The sequence below is a fragment of the Dreissena polymorpha genome, chromosome 2 (genome assembly GCF_020536995.1).
Source record: "Dreissena polymorpha isolate Duluth1 chromosome 2, UMN_Dpol_1.0, whole genome shotgun sequence".
NCBI lineage: Eukaryota > Metazoa > Mollusca > Bivalvia > Myida > Dreissenidae > Dreissena > Dreissena polymorpha.
The window spans coordinates 151,597,112-151,615,066 of NC_068356.1; the positions used below are offsets into that span (position 1 = coordinate 151,597,112).

General features: G+C 35.3%; 1 protein-coding gene across 1 annotated transcript; it reads left to right on the forward strand.

The window, feature by feature from the left end:
• Window positions 1-11,173: 11,173 nt before the first annotated feature.
• Window positions 11,174-16,820, forward strand: LOC127866709 (uncharacterized PE-PGRS family protein PE_PGRS10-like). The gene is made up of 4 exons (XM_052407450.1): window positions 11,174-11,474; window positions 12,355-12,603; window positions 15,772-15,987; window positions 16,624-16,820. Exons 1-4 carry the CDS (start codon window positions 11,405-11,407, stop codon window positions 16,800-16,802), a joined length of 714 nt encoding a protein of 237 aa, XP_052263410.1. The 5' UTR covers window positions 11,174-11,404; the 3' UTR covers window positions 16,803-16,820.
• Window positions 16,821-17,955: the final 1,135 nt, after the last annotated feature.

Below are 17,955 nucleotides of genomic sequence, written 5' to 3' on the forward strand. Positions count from 1 at the left end.
AAAAAATAGGCTGGTTATGTTGCAGACAAACTCATCCGCCAAATCATCAATAAGTACTTATGATTAGCGAATGGATGTTCATATTAAGTATTTTCTAACAATTATTGCCCTTCAGTGTGTAGCCCAGTTATTTAACGTCTAAACGTTGTTTTTGTGTGTCCGACTCTCTTCCACTTGTAACGTTATATCATGATTTGATTTGCATACTTAAACGGTGTCAGAAGTGAACATTCTAAAACTGACCCTTTGGTATCATATTACCTTCCTTTTGCCGTATGTTAAGCAAACAACTGGTCATGCCTATCAACAATGTTTCCACAATAAAACCGTTCACACTGTTTAAAATAGAAGTAAGCCATTATCTTCACGTTCTTGTCTTGATTACTTCGGCCGAATGAATATATTTCGCATATTATGATGAGGAAGGAACTATTTGAAATATCAAGTAACGCGGTTGAGACTAGCTGTAAAAGTTTGATCCGCAAACTAAGTATATTGTATGGACTGTGCTTTGTAAGCAATGATCAAACGCAAGTAACTCAAGCATGTGTGTATAACTTGTGTATAAATGAAAAAAAGTGTCTTGCACATTGACACGTCATGGTGATGTCACATTTGAAGTTTAAATTTAATCGCTTGAAGGTAGAATTTTTCTTAACAAAATTGTAACAAATATGTACAAACTTGTGTGTAAGCAATGGCATAGGGTAAAAAAAGAATGCGCTTTTCAGTCTGGGGGTATTAGATGACCGTTGTCAACATGTCAATACCATTAAAAAAATGCTGACATATTTAACAACCTGCAATTTGACCTAGATACGCTTTATATAAGATCTCTAAGTTCAACATTGACCTTCGATCTAGGAACATGAGTCGTACATGCTACATAACCCACTCTATATGGTGATCATTTGAGTCACGGCATTTGAAGATTTGGTGAATATTTGTGATAAAGTAACAGTAAAAAATCTATTAAGTAGATGTGTATAACACGCTATCCGATGTCTTCTATGGTAAACTTATATTTAAAAATTTCGCGCTTAAGATAATGTTTGTTAAATATTAGGCAGACTTCAGCAGTAACAAACTCTCAAGTGACAACTATATTGAGATATCCGCGAACGTGCTCAACAGACACGTTTATAAATCGCTAACTTTAGTTTCTGCTACCTACAATTGAATATTGAAAAACTTGAAAAAAAATGTGCAAATTGAACAAATTAAACAAACAGACAGGCAGACGGACGGACGGACAGACAGACAGACAGAAAGACAGACAGACAGACAGACAGACAGACAGACAGACAGACAGACAGACAGACAGACAGACAGACAGACTTATACAAATGTACCTCGTCGTCATGCAAATACAAACATTAATAAAAAACTAAATATCGAAGACCACGATTAAATGTTACATGCCAATTAGAAAACCTCTCTTGTGGTTTCATATACAATTGTTTTACTCTAAATACATACCAGGACAGCAAGAAAACTTGGGAGGAGCAAAATTTGACCCTATGGGTGATTATATGAACACAATATATAGAATACCACAATACAATGTTTCACATCAACTTGTGAACTATTAACAATTACTGTTTTATAGTTTTCTGGATCTACTATACAAGTCTACATGTATATAAATCATTTGACCCTTGGAGCTTAACTAGTTTTGACACTAGGGAAATGAAATGTAAAACTCAACCACAAAACGATAAAACACACCAAATATATAATCCTTGGCCTTTTTGTTTCTCAGAAAAATTGTTTTTTAAAGTTTTCAGTACTAAGAACTATATTTAGTTCCGGTGGTATGCATATACAATGGCCCGTAACGATTTTAAATCTGAAAGAGGGTCCACCAAAGTTAATGGCGTAGAATTTAATAACAAAAACACTGTCAACCAGTACAGGAGGAGGGGTAGTGAGAAGAAAAACATTACCGGAAGCACAAGCGCATGTGCAGACAGACAGGCAACAAAATTCCCTATTAATAAGCACTTTGTGATTGGGTGAGCTAAAAGGTTTGGGACTCAAAACATACTGATGAAGATTATATAACGTGTTAGTATGATATAATATCAAACTTCTAAGTTAATACCATTAACAGAACAGTTACGTTTAGATAATTTACGTTTGATAGCATATGACTGTATAAATATATTATTATAAATGTCCAGGTCAATCATAAGAACTTTTTAGAATGTTGTGGGTATTGTTTTGAAGTGTTCAAAAGTGTATTACAATAGTCAAAGATAAGAGTAATCACTGAATCTTCTTAAAGCCACACACCTTGAAATGAAATACATGTTAATCAATACATATAGATGCAATTTGAAAGTGTGCAAAATTGTCATTAAATCTATAGCCTAGTTAGCAAGTAATTTATTATTTTTCTTGAATTTTAAAACCGAAAGTAGGATTTCTATACGTATACGTATATTTCGACAAACGCGATTATTTTTAAGTTTTAAAGCGTAAAATAGACGGCTTTCTACCTTGTAACCACTATATATATTCTAATTGGCATAGATAAAATTAAATCTATAGCCTAGTTAGCAAGTAATTTATTAGTTTTTAAACGGTACCGCTTTTAAAACCGAAAGTAGGATTTCTAGACGTATTCGTCCATTTCGACAAAGGCGATTATTTTTAAAGCGCAAAAAGACGCTTTCTACCTTGTAACCACCAGATATATTCTAATTGGCATAGATAAAATATGTTTCTTATGTATACTTAAATTTACTATGTCATGTAGTTCATTTCAAAGTGTGTGGCTTTAAACAAACTCTTAGGCAGAAACGGATTGTCTTTGTATACAAGTATTTCAAGTACATTCTCAAATTGACGGTATTGTTTAGTTGTGTATCTACTTAAGACATCAGTTAGCTTCAAGTGAACAATTCTCTTTAACAATAGACCAGTTCACCAGTTGTCAAATAAATTCTTTGTAAAGAAGAACAATCACATTTCTCAAACAAGTTATGCAGTGCACATTTATTTCTCGGTATACAGGAACTTTGCAAAACGTCCTAATGCGATCCGAAGAACATGAGTCCTCATCAATGGTGGTATTTTAAAGAGACCATACTAGAATTCTAAGCTATAAGTTTTAATAAATTAAGTAATAATCAGGCATGAAATTCCATTCGTACAGCATGGTTTTCTTAAAGAAATGTTTGCTACTGCCACAAATATCCTAATGAAGTATTTATTTTCAGAAAGATTGACTACCGGTATTTACATTTAAATAAAAAAGTGGTTGCTCACTTTGAAATATATTAAAGAAAATATTATCTCAAATACATGCACTGCTAATACAGCATTTAACAAAACTTGAAAATCAAAATCATCTGCAAAAATAAAGTAAACAAATCCACCATGCTAATATCAAAGTGTGTTGGGGATATTGAATTGATTTGGAAGGTATATAAGCCAAACTGCTCAAGGATCTGAAAGATTTAGTCCATGACGTCAATAATAGACGAACCGGTTAACAGACGCAATCATAAAATTATTAAACAATCTCCCAAGAATGTTTGTTGCATTGAATATAAATTAAAACGTTTAATTAGCTGACAAACCAATCATTAAATGACAATTGCTTTTTTTCCTTTTTTTCCAAAGTTCCTCCAAAAAATAGAAAGAAATGAAATGCAAGTAAGAGAAAACCTAATCCATTCTACAATACTCCTAAGTACGAGTGGCTAAAATTCAATATCATTAAAGAAACTATAGAACTGAAGGATGCTCCCCGATTAGCGCTCTGTTAATGGATAAGTGTATTCAAGCATGTACACACAAACACAAGGAAATAATTATACCGCAGATCAACGGACCGGAACAACCGTAAATTATATGCACGTCTAAATAGTTGGAAAGCTGTGTAAGATATGTCTTTTAGCACCAGATCAGAGATGCAAAAAGCCAGAATTACAATAAACTATTACTAAGTTTAATGCGACAAATTATGGTATATTATGATCAGACTTTTTTAATTGGACTACCTCATGAGGGAACCATACTTTCCTTTAACTACACTGCAGAGTAGTACACAAACAAAATTGTCAAAGAGGCAGATCCCAATTAGTGCATTATAATTATACTGTTCTTGTATAAATCATCATCATCATCATCATCATCATCATCATCATCATCATCATCATCATCATCATCATCATCATCATCATCATCATCATCTTAATCATCTCAAATATCATCATCATAATCATCATCATTATCACCATCATTATCATTATCAGTATGCAGACAACAATGGCGACGGATACAATTGACGACGATGTTGCTGATGAATCTGAAACGCAACACCAACATTTAATTATTCTTTATGATGCGTTGGGCACATCACATCAGTCCAACATTAACCAATTCTTTCAGATTACCGATTACCCTTATTGTCAATATTTGGTTAAAATCAGTAATGTTACAAAATTATATAACTTGCGGTCATACAATATTTAGAGTGTCACGTTTGATCATTTAATTCTTGATCCAACAAAGGTTACGCACAAACAGTAGACAATACTATAAATGTTTATAAATGTAGTGGTTTTAAAAGGTTAAAGGTGCGGTTTATAGTCTGCGTCGATAACGTATGCATCTTCAGCCGACTTCGACATTAACCCCCCGATTAAAGTCGTCCGTTTACATATGGCCCCGAAGGCAGCCACGGCACATTGACTTATTTCCCTCACAAGTACCCACTTATACACCTGGGTGGAGAGGAGCAAGCGTGGGATTTATTTTTTGCTCAGAAAAATCCTTCCGATCCATAGACCAGCATCCTACCACTAGACCACTGTCCCCAGAAATACATTTGCCCATGTTTGATATTTTAGCCTCAAATACGAGACAATCACCAATTGAATGTTTATCACAAATCGTTGCAAATGCCACCGAAACGGTTGGCACGCACTCCTTTTTATTCCTCATTATTAAAAAATAAGACTAGCTTCACTTGGTCCGTGATATCACAGGCCCAAAAGTCATATGTGAAGTATCAGTTCAATGTCAAGATTTAAAAAGGTCGGAAGTTGTTGAAGTTGTTGATCTAATAAGATATTAAAAACAACATACTTGCCTCGAAAAAAAGCTTTATAGCGAGCATTATTTTGTTGTATAAAATATCGATTCGGGTTAAACTCGGATTGACATTAAAATTAAATACATTAAATAACATGCAACTCGCAGTACGCCTCCAAAATCACTTAATACGGTCGCAATCTGTGTGAAAATGAATCAAAGTATTGTGAGGAGGGGGGATGGGTGTTAAAACAACACCGATCCTAGTACTTAGCTTTGTAAGTGGCTGTATTGATGTTAAAGCTTTGGTACTTGGGTCGGTATTCTTTTTAAATTAATTGTATTTTGTTTAGAGTGTTCCAAACTGCCTTTCGATCATTAGTGTACAACTTAATTTTCCAAAAGCCCTCTTTAACTAAACAATCTGTTTAAAAAAAGAAACACATTTACTTGGAAAATAATTATATGATGGTATTGTTAAGTTGAGTATGTGCTTCAGACATCATTTACTTGCACTAGACCTAAGATTATGAATAGGACAGCCACCTAAAATCTTCCTTTTTAACGAAAACACTCACATCTTTCCTCGATTGCTGAGACATTTCCCTGAATTGAAACACTTGATCTACAAATCGTCCTTCATAAATATAAGGAGGGTAAATGTTATTTGTCTAAAGTGATATTTAAAAAAATACCCACACAGTACACAATATACGTAACTAAATGTATTGTTTATTTTACAATGTTTAGCTTTATGATTTTATTTAACTACATTTTCTTCTTACTGAAATCTTTGAAACCTGCAAACACATAGTACCGTATTTGAATGCTAATGTTATATGAAGTGAATGAAAGCTGAAAAATACTTAATTGTACAATGGCCGTCAGTCGGCCATTTAGAATTTGTCAAAAACACATTCATTTAAAATACAAGTATCACTTATAAGTGTTTGAAAGTCCATGTAAGTCTTCCGCTCAACACAATTTATCAATTCCAACATAACCACCAGGACAGTCACACAATTTGATATGGAAACATGATTTTATTCGGAATCGTAATCTGCAAAAACGGTTCAAGTAGCTAAATATTTGAGTGCATTGTGTAATCTGCGAGACGAACCAGCTAACGAACTGTATCATGCCATCGCTAGAAAATCACCACCAAAAGTCAGGTGCATAAAATATCAATTGCTAAATGTAAAAGCAGATCAAGCGATGATTGATGGAGCATTGCATTTGAACGATTTTATCAAAATTTCTACTCCACAATCGGAAACAATTTTAGTTGACCCAGACAAAGTAGATGTACACTTTTTAAGCAGTGGTCCATTCAATTGATCTAACCATTCTTTGATGTATGTGCTTCTCAAAACTTTGGAGGAAGAATGTTTACGTTTTTATTGTTAGCATAAACATGAGGAAATGGCGCAGTTAACGCTTGATAGCTTAACAGACCTTACCAACCTGGAAATATATGCGAATGATTCCATAGTTTTGAAAGCAGCATGCAAATACCATTTAAAATAGCACATTATAATGCTACAACACAATGTACAATTCATCATAAATTATAATCAATTGCTCCAATCAATTAATGTATTGACAAATGCGTTTATGTCAACAGAGAAATATGTAGATTATCGATTGTTTAGCATACAAAAACAAGCAAATGGTATGTTGATGATGACGAGGATGATACGGATGATGCTGATGCTGAATCTGCTACTTATGAAAACGGTGATAAATACACGTTTGATTACTATCCGTAAACGAGTGTCTTTTGATTAAAATGTAATCGACAAGGAAATAGATAGAAACCGAAAATAAATTCTAATATATGTTTAATTTTTCTATTTTCCAAGCTTTTTGTTGTTTATTTAACAGGTATTAATCGAGTATGCGTTTGAAGCAAATATTTTCGTTGAAAAACTATGAATAGTTACGCACCAACTGCATGTTCAGTTTATTGGTGGGTTACCTTAAAAGCCCTTTTCTGAATAAAGTTATTCTCCAGTAACGCCCTCATGCAAATTGACCAACCGTCGTCTGCGTGTTGAGCTGACATAGTTTCGGGCTAAGATTAAAATTAGTTCGGGGTTCCAAGGATTGAATACATACACATTTATGTCGAGTGCGTTATTTCGAGTGAATTGGTGTGTATTTTGGTGGTAAACTTGAAGAAAAAAACATTTATTCCCGGGTAGATACCCAGTTCAGGCTAACCACCCGTCGCCTGCCTTTGGGCTGAAAACAGTTTCGGACAAAGGTTTTAATAAAAGTTTGGAGTCCGATTGGGTTAACTTCCATCCTGGTGCATTACTTCAGATGAATGGTAGGGCATTGTTAAATGCAAATCAATATAAACTTGTATAATACTTTTTTCGATAAAAATATAATTTTTTACAGGTAATTAACGGAGTATACTTTGTGATATAGTTGAAATATCGTATGAAATTTATTTTTAAATTGAGAGGTACACCCAATTATTCTTAAACAAGGTAGACAACGGCGCTCTCATTTTTGAGCATATCACATTGCTCTCCCTTAAATTGTAATTCACTGATTTCAACTTACTAGTTGTTTAATTTATTTTACCGAAACTAATGACATATAAACGGTATTCCTAATAGCTAAATCATATTGTATGTTTATAATGTGTTCAGTTTATGTTATTCTGCCATCGTATTATCAATACAATTTATTTTGAGCATTCACCCAATGGAATGCTTGTTCTTTATTGCATGAGATGTAAAAGATGTAAATAATGAAACTGGTTTGTACTTATGAATGACAACAGTAAATGTGTCTTTATGAATCTGCAATGATTAATGAAAATTAAAAAACAGAAAACTTATCAGTTTTCTTTATATACGAATGTTATAATTTCGCTTAAAATACAGATGCACCAAAATATCGTTACTTTGTTGTTGTTTTTTCAAACGATGACCATACATTTAGATCAGCGAATATTCATCATCAACATAACTATGATTATATCCCTCTACAGACAAAAACACTGGTAATGATTTGACAAAACATGATTCGTATGGTGTGCTTTGTCTTAACAAAACAACTAAACTTGATACCCGCAAGACTATAGAAATAATTCAATTCAATGACCTAAATAGTTTAAAAGAGCATATATAATTCTTAATTAAGAAGCTCCTTAATCATAAATGGTACACAAGCAATCGCAGCAAGGCCCGGTGGTAGTTTCCATTAAATTGTCTTTAAACAACCGAGTCCTAATTTTGCAATTTATTAGTTTATGGTAGACGAGGAAATTGAGACATTGTTTTTAACCTTGCATCTACTGGTACAAATACAGTTCAATAAGAATAATAATAACAAATGTTTTAAAATGTAAATACCAATTTGATATATTTGAAAGATGACAATCGCATAATATTTCATATAAACCCTATTTCAAATTGTAAAATACCGAATACAAATATTCCATGCATACTGTTTTTTATTGCATGAAATAAAAAAAGATATTAATAATGATAATGTTTTGTAAAAATAAAAGACAACAGTGAATTACCATTTTTGAAACTGCAATAATTAATGAATAATTAATAACAGATAATACATACGTTTGCTCTTTTTACAAATGGCAATATTTACATATATACGATAAGCAAGAAATCCTTTATAAGTTACTTATGTATTTAAGCGCAGTCATCTAGTCATCTCAATGTGTATATACAAATATATTATGCAGAGTGAACTAGAATCACCGCATTCCGATGTAAATGCAAATAATCAGCACATAGGTTTATATTCCCTGAAGAATAATAGGAAATCATAACTGGGGATATTGGTCATTAGGGCGTAGCAACCCGTACGTACAAACGAGAAATGTAACGCAGACACCACCTTTGAGAAAATATTAGGTCGAATGTTCCAGCAGCCAACCCATCTTGCTATTTGAAGCTAAATATGAACCTCAAAGTCGTTGACCACCTGATGTCGGAATTAGAAACAAGACTCCTGGCATCTGAGCCACGGTACATAGCTCAACATTTGCTCCCAAAGAAAGCCATTGACATAATACACGAGGTCGGTGAGGAGATTTTCCATGCATATCAAGAAGAACTTTCGGTAACGAAAGACGAGTTCCAATCCGAGATCAGAAAATGAAGGACAAAATGGACGGGACAGGGCAATTCCAAGGCAGAACTTCCAGCGAATCTGAATTCAATGAACGAAAACATTAACCCAGGGATCTTTGCTATACTTAATGTACATGGTTGAATGCCTGTGTCAACCGCTACAGCTGAACGTTCCTTCAGCACCATGCGAAGAGTAAAAACATACCTTAGAAACACAATGATAACAGTGAGAATGTCCGGATAAGGTTTGCTCAACATTTACGGGGAAAAAGAAATATCTGCAGAAACTGTTTTGGACATTTTTACGCGAAAAAAAGCAAATTGGCATTGCTTTTTCAAGACTGATCTGACTGAAACAATTACATTTAATTAGCTTTACATAAGATTGTGAAACAAGATAAAATAGCCGTCATAGCATCAGAATCTTAGATTTTAAAATTATTACGATCGTTATATATATATATATATATATATATATATATATATATATATAAATTCAAGACAAACATATACTGCTGCTACTCGGGGGAGGGTGTATTTTTAAACGACTACGGAGTAAATAGAATGATCGTGATAATACCGACCAAATATTACAAACCTTGACGTTGAGTTGGCCTGACTGCCTTTTCTATGGCCTCCATGTAATAAACATTTAAGGCAAGTTTTATGTAAATCGTTCTTCAGACACGATGGATATACGACGAACAAAAATACGGACTCAATCATTCAACCTAATTGTGTGCCCTTGACCCTCAGAGGGCGTGAATGCCTTCTGCATTCTGCGTTCCATCCCAATGACTCAAGAGTGTTAGCTTTTTTATCAATCCAGGGAAGGTAACTAAACCCCTTACAGGGTTAATCTTATCTTTATTTTTGAAAAAGTGTTGCAAACCCATGTGCAACGTCCGTAACCGAGACAGGGTGAAAATGTCCGAAAAATGGTGTTGATATCCAGCCGAAATTCCAAGTAATAAAAAATTATGTGGAAAAGGTGACTTTACCTTCACATATGAAATAGCATTATTCTAGTACTTGAATAACACGAGGAGATGGGACGTAACTGAAGTGCTTTCTAAGAGCGGTCGAAATTTCGAAACAGTTTTAAAGCTACTCAGGAAGGTTATGATGTAGATTTGGAATTTTTCGTTCCTTCTTAACTTGACTTATTTCAAAAACTTAATATATGCGGAAAGTGTCGTCTTTGAATGGAATATGCGGACTACACTAGCTTATCTGGGATGACCTTCACGCTCATGAACAAGGTCCTGTTTACCCAGAACGAGGCGCATTTAACGCAATTCTTGAAGTTTCCTAAAATAATCTGTTTCATTACCAACAAATTAAAATGCAAATATAACGTTGGAATACTTTGTACATTTTTTATGAAGCATTAAGTATATGATTCGCGCTCTGGGGAAACGGAGCTTAATGCATGTGCGTAAAGTGTCGTCCCAGATTAGCCTCCGTATTTTTCGTTTCAAGTAAGTATCTTCCTGGCGAACATCAAGTTCACAATGAAAGTGACGTCTCTGATTAGCCTGTGCGGACTACACAGGCTAATTTGAGACGACACTCCACGAACATGCATTAAGCCCCAGTTTTTCCGAGCGCGACTCACATGTAAAGGTTCCAGTGGAATATTCTGATCGAATACTTCAATACATCGCAACAGTTATAATTGAACAACTTGCGAATAAGTTTAAAATTAATTGTTCATAGTTATTAGTAAAGAGTGTTAATGTTTATAGCATTGATTTATTATATCAAAGTAAGGTATTATCTGTATATAAGTGTTCTACACAACTCGTAGATAGAGGTAAATATCAACCTCCTACTAGTACCTATTTAGAAAAATGTAAGTTTTACATTAAAACAGTGTGCCTTCTTAATCGGTTTGCCTCTCAGAGCATCTAGCAATACATCATAGGTCAGTATTTAAAAAAATCGCGGCTCTTCAACATGGACGTAATGCTCGGTGGTGTATAATTACTTTGTTTACGACGTAGCTTTTTACTAGTGCTGACGTTGGAACTACGCACGCGCCTTAAAACTGAAATATTATACGGATATTAAACATCGGACATTGAGGAACATTAAGCGTTAACGGCCACCTTATAACGTGTTCAGTTTTCTTAATTTATCAATATAATAGTTCGACCCATGTGTTCAATATAGTGGATATAGGTAACGAGACATTGACTAAACGACAAAAAAAACAGCTTGATACAAAATATAGCACTGTAATGAATTCTTTACAGAGTGGGATCATTTTGCAATGTGTTTTCGTGATGATGGTCATCGGACAACCGTTTAGTAAGTAAATTTCTCATTACAAAACTTGTATTTAGAATACGTGAATGCGTTTTCCATCTTTAACATATAAGAACAATGTCGGCGATATCATGTTTGGTTATTCTTTATTGAAAATGCTATAAATCACTATCACATTTATCTTAAGGACAATTTAATTTTAATTTATTGTACGTTATTCAATTATCTTTAAATGTTCGACAAACATAATTTATATATCAATGTTATGTATTTTATATTTGGAATTACATTCGAGGCTGGTTTTTACTTTTTGACAAAGCATAAACGTAAATATAGTAGCTCGAGATAATCGCAATTAATAAATTTTATTTCGATGTTATGACAATCCCGTACACTAAACATTACATATATTGAGATAAAGATTATCCAAGCAAATACATACTTAATAATATAACAACCATGCTTAGTTAACGACAAAATAAACGAACGCTAAAGTAGCATAATGTTTGAGTTTCCTGAACTTGTTAGGGGGGGGGGGTGGCATGAGAAATTTAACAAAGTAAGGCAATTTATGAATTAAAACCCCATGCATTCTGAAGTAGTCAATAAATCTTAATTTGTGTTAAACTTGCTGGTTACATGCGATATTCTGGATTTAAATTATCTTCCTCTAAGTCACAGTTTATTTTTTTTATGAATTGAAATTATGCCTAATGTATAGAATTTTACATTTTACATAAAATGTTCTACTTGTTGTTTTTGATGTTGTTGTTTCTTGTAAGTAATAGAAAAAACACCATTTGTGTGACAATGGTAATCATTAATAACTCATGACAACTCGCGCTATACGAACATTCCTCCACGTACGATTTTATTAAACGTATATCATTTTATTTGACCGGAAGTGTGTATTATGTTTCAGATCCATTTACCTTTCTTCCAGGAGGAAGAGGAGGTACGTTCGGTAGTTTTTACCTCGGAACTCTGTTCGGTCCAGGCGGCTTTGCCGGTGGTGCTCTTTCAGGAGGTGGTGGCGCGCAGACCGGAAATGGCGCTCCAAGAGGCGCGGCTTGGGCTGGAATGGATATGTTCAGAACAGCAGTGGCAGCGAGAGGGGCGGGAGCTGCCGGAATTGTGCAGCCTAGGAAACCAGGTCGTCCACTTGTATCAGGTGAGCGCGCGGTGCTGTACCTCATTGAGACAGATCGGTTCACCTAAGGCCTTGTCTGACCAGAGATCGGTTCCTCTATGTGTCTTGTCTCACCAGAGATCATATGACAAATTTAAGTACGACGGAAACACGAACTCGCAACAAATATGCAGTTATTAAAAATCAATTCCTGTAATAAAGGGCGACCGAATCAACGAAAATGGATCAAAATGCTTCATAACTTTAATTTGTAGTAATACGGACTCATAACAGTTGGCATAAACAAACAGTTACAGGCGTCTTATGTTTCGCATTTGGTTCACAAATTGTTCAGGATAAAAAATCGTGTAAATTGTGGTTGTATAATATGTAAATCTTAAGTTGAAATGTGTGAACATGGATCCTATGCAAACTTCTACTCAAGAACGAGCATGTTTTTAGTTGTTCCCTTGAGAACAACATATGTTAATACAATGTTTTCACAACCACTTGATTGTAATACTTTGAATCGCCGAATCACCTTGGTTTATCTACGTACCAATGAACGTTTACAGTTACGTTATTTTTCAAATTATACGTTTGTTGAATTTAAAGATATTATGCAAAACTTAATACAAACGAATGAAGACTTCTATGCTGATAATAATCCACTTACAACGACACAATTTAGAATGTTTATCGCAGAAGACATTAGATATTTTAGCCATTAAAGTATGTTGTAAACAAACATTGATCATTTTTTGCCCAAAATAATAGGGGTTTCCAATTGAATTTTTCGCGACAATTTCATTCTAATGAAATTTTAATGTGAGGGTTGTGTAGTTATATTTGTATAACTTTGTTTTGGTCGATGAAATAAAACGTTACAACAAGTAAGACACGAATCAAGTCGAGAAGACATTTCCATAATCGTATTTTTCCTTCTTTGTCTCGCTATCAACGATATATTTATATGTTACTGGTGAGTAGGCATCGCGTTGTTAATTATAATCACAAATTAAAGTCATGTTAACAAACAGCAGCACACGGGAATGCAAAGTTTGTACATAAAAAAGATCATACGACCTCAGGCCGATCACTGTGGGATGTCTAAAAAGTAGCGGGCTGGTAACTCTTCACCGGGCGTATTAGTTCTCGTTTTTTTTTGGATAGTTCTTAAGGTCACAGTATACTAAAAGATTTTCTTAACAAATTCAAAGTATAAGCACTAAATTTAACAAATAATTAAATCAATCATTTGCGCATAGAGACCCTCATACCCATACCGTTTCTAAAAGAGCATGCCAAGCCGAATAGATTAAAACAATAAAACTAATATGTCATGTGGTATGTAAGAAAGAACTCGGCGCGAATCAACGGTCACTGTTTTACGGCCTTCTTTTTGTCGGCTTCTTTCCAGTCGATGAGGGTTTCTCGCCAACTGTCAAAATCTCATGAAGTCTATGATCTTAAAGCTAAACATTGAATTCTTATTATTTAATATCCAATACATTCATCCAATGGTCATTCTTAATATATATACCACGTGACCGTCCAATATATTCCGTTATTGGATCCAAAAAGTCTGATGTTTTTCCATATTGGACAGTTGAGTACATGTGCACTAAGCAATTGTTTTATAACGATAAAAGCCGTAATCGAGAAAAAGTATACGAATATACAATAATCGATTCAGACGAGCGCTTTTCTTGAAAAAAGCATAGATGCATTTTAAGCCTTTAACAATAAAAATTAAAATAAAAATCAAACAAAGTGCTAAAGAAAGGGATAAAGAATAAAAAGCTTATTAGACGTTTAAAATGTACAATGCGAGATATATTTGGACTCGCACACAGTTTAAAATCATATTGAACGAGCCGTTAGGCGAGATCGGTTCACCTATGGACTTCAAACTGTGTGTTCGCCCAAATATATATCCGTATTGTACAGTTTAACGTCTTATAACTTATAAGTATACAGCAATGTTTTCCTTACCATATATACATAGAAATATTCAACAATAAGCCATGGCAAGTGTCCATACTGAGAATTGTGTCTTCAAATAAATTATCTTCAATGTTTGTAGTATACTGCAATCTATAGCGCTGGGACTAACTCAATAAAGTATCATCTAGGCGCTTGGGGTTTGATCCAGACATGAGAAAGACTTCACATTTATACCTTCAACGTTTAGGGTGGTGCGGTGGTCGAGTGGTAATACTCTGGTCTACCATTCCAGAGGTCACCGGTTCAATTCGAGATCGCCGTGGTGTAATGGATATGGTGTCCGCCTAGCGACCGGGAGGTCACTGGTTCGATCCCCACCGTGGGAGCGTTCTTTAGATCTCCCCCAAAGACACCAAGTGCTGGTTCTATGCCCAGGAAACGGTCTCGAAAGCGTTTATAAAAGCCTTAGGCTTTCGATGCAATCAAGCTAAAATAAATAGGTTTAAACTATTTCCCGGCCGGGGCACTGGAAATTTCAGGAATGCTTCAAGTGTTTCCCACCCAACTAGAGATGTACTGGTGAAACCCAGGTAATTCTCGCGTGTATCGGTGCTATACACTGAGCACGTAAAAGAACCAAGGGATCTATTCGCAAAGAGCTAGGGTATCGCACCCGGATTGCTTGTATCCCAATACTGTCTCTTCCGCTTGCTGTCTCTTCAGCACAAAAAAACAACAACAAAGGACCCCATTGGAAATGAGTGCTTGCAATTCCATGGGTTATCCTTGACTGCAAGGTCAAAAGAAATACATACAATACAACATTTACCAGATGCTTGGTTACATATATATAAAGTGACAGAAAAAAATCTCTTTTAGAGAATGGATAATTTCGTCTTAAAATATGCGTAATCATCGACCACATGGCATCATGTCGTTGGGTCATGTATTTCTTAAAAATGTGTAATTAAAAAGGTATTAATACTGGAAATTGTAACTACTACCCGGATATCTGAATGCTGATTTCGGAATCGATTCACATCCATAATAAATACACATGACTATGGTTAAATATTTGCGTGAGTATTGAAATCAAATATAATTAATGCATGCATTCGGAGATAACTATTAATTAATCATCTATTCCGCGTCGTTGATCTGAAATCCAGATGTCAATTATACCTGCAATGGAATCCACATCCATTTAAGCAATCTAATAGGTTTGCAGTGGAATACATGATTATTCATTATCGTCTCTTGCAGGCATGGATGCCAACCTGGTCGCCGATCTGATGGGCGGTCGTCCGGGACCGCTCCCAATTGACATCGCACAGGAAGCGGCGGAACTGCGCGCGAAGGGCTGGACCTCGGACCAGATCTCCGACACACTGGGAGACAAGATGCAGCTGCGCTTCAATGTCCCCATAGCTAAAGCGGCGGGAAGCACAACTATGTCGACAGCGTCTGGAGGAGCAGCGGGTTAGTTGCTATGATGATAATCAAATGATTATGTGATGATGATATTGACGGTGACGATGATGATACTCATACTCATAATAGATTCTGATAAATGCTGATAAATACCAATGCTGATGACGACGACGAAGACCATGACGTCAATGACGATGATGATGATGATGGTGGTGATGATGATACTGATGATGATGATGCTGCTGCTGATGATGATGAGGATGAGGAGGAGAAGGAGGAGGAGGAGGATGCTGGTGATGATCATGATCAAGATGATAATGATGATGCTGATGCTTATGATGATAATGATGATGACGATGACAGAGTGATAAGGAGTTATAGATAAAATATACACATTACGCTAAAACAAATGTGTCTATATGTCAACATAATTCATGAGTTCATTCCTGCACTCGGATTAACTTGTTCAGATCTTTTGATCAGACAGACAGACAAATGTCATGACAAAAGCGAACTACATTTACTTCATAGTTTTAGTTCATAAATCGAAACGGGAAATACCAGCGTAATACGCATTAGAGAAATAGATGTTGACCGTCTACGTTGTCAACGTTTCGTCTTCAAATCAAGATAGATATTCGGACTGCACTTGCATGCATGCAATTTCATAATCTCTTCTGGTAGGCATGGACGCTAATCTGGTTGCCGAACTTATGGAAGGCCGCCCAGGACCACTTCCGATGGACATCGCACAGGAAGCGGCGGAGCTGCGCGCGAGGGGCTGGACCTCGGACCAGATCTCTGACACGCTTGGAGACAAAATGCAGCTGCGCTTCAGTAACCTCATGGCGGCAGTGGCGTAAAGCTCGGAGCTTGGAGTATGTAAATGTAGGTTAATGTGTTGGATCTGTTGTAAATTTGTTAAGTTCGGTTAATGACAAACATGTTTATGATGAGAGTGCTGTTGTTGTTGTTGTTATTGTTGTTTTGTTGGAATTGTCAAATAATGATGAGAAATTGGGTGAAATATTTGGGTTTTCTTTATGTACGAAATATTGTCAAGTATATAAGTAGCGAGTATGCATTAACAACAAAGGGGTTACAATGCTGTTGACACAAGCCTTAGGCTGTATTTGCATTATTTATTATTTGTACCACAACGCTCATTAACGTGTGCATACTTGAATAGTGACTTCTCCAGATTGTAATTCAGCCAATTAGAAATAAAGACACATAGAACACTGACCAATGGGATTCATAACTGAGTTTCACGGGCCAGATGTTAGAGGGAAACAAGACAGTTAGCGTTTAGACTTGGAGGTGTACGGATCGAGAAAGATACGATCATGTAGCTATCAGACTGTATTTGTATAACCGAAAATATTAAGTATGTTAGACATTAAATTGGACTAGAAACTGATACATGGTGTTGTTGAATATTTTATTCTGTATTATGCAGAGAAATTAACATAAATAGAGATGAACCGACTTGTCCCATGCGCGGCACGAGAAAATGGGAGTTAATGCAAAACTCGTCATCTTGGTAATTCGCGCATGACGAGATATCGAATGATAGGCTACATACCGGTAATTTTAGAGTAATGAACATTGTTAGTAACTATGGGTCGTCTATGAACTATGAACGATTACGGGACACAGGACGTTAAATGGTGCTCGTGAACCAAGGATTCGAACAAAGAAATACTACCACTTACGATTACGAAGCCATGAAAAACAACACGAAGAAATTCCGTTTTGGCAACTTCTGTAACCAGTAACAACAACCGTGAGCCGGGAACAACGACATCAGACCGCACACATTCTGCAACTTCCGGTGAGTGACTGTTTTATTTCCTAACGCTTGTATCAAAATGGCAAATCAAATAATCCCTGAATTATTTCAAAATTTAAATGAACAAATTAAAGATGTTAAAACGGCCTTAAGCACTCAGACTATTTCACAGGTGGTACAATCATTTGATGGAAATTCAAAAGAATTTAAACATTGGATTAAAA

Coding starts and splice junctions, on each gene's coding strand:
- LOC127866709 (XM_052407450.1), top strand. CDS start 11,405: ATGAATTCTTTACAGAGTGGGATCATTTTGCAATGTGTTTTCGTGATG. Junction 11,475..12,354: donor GGTCATCGGACAACCGTTTA/GTAAGTAAATTT, acceptor ATTATGTTTCAG/ATCCATTTACCTTTCTTCCA. Junction 15,988..16,623: donor AGCGTCTGGAGGAGCAGCGG/GTTAGTTGCTAT, acceptor CTCTTCTGGTAG/GCATGGACGCTAATCTGGTT.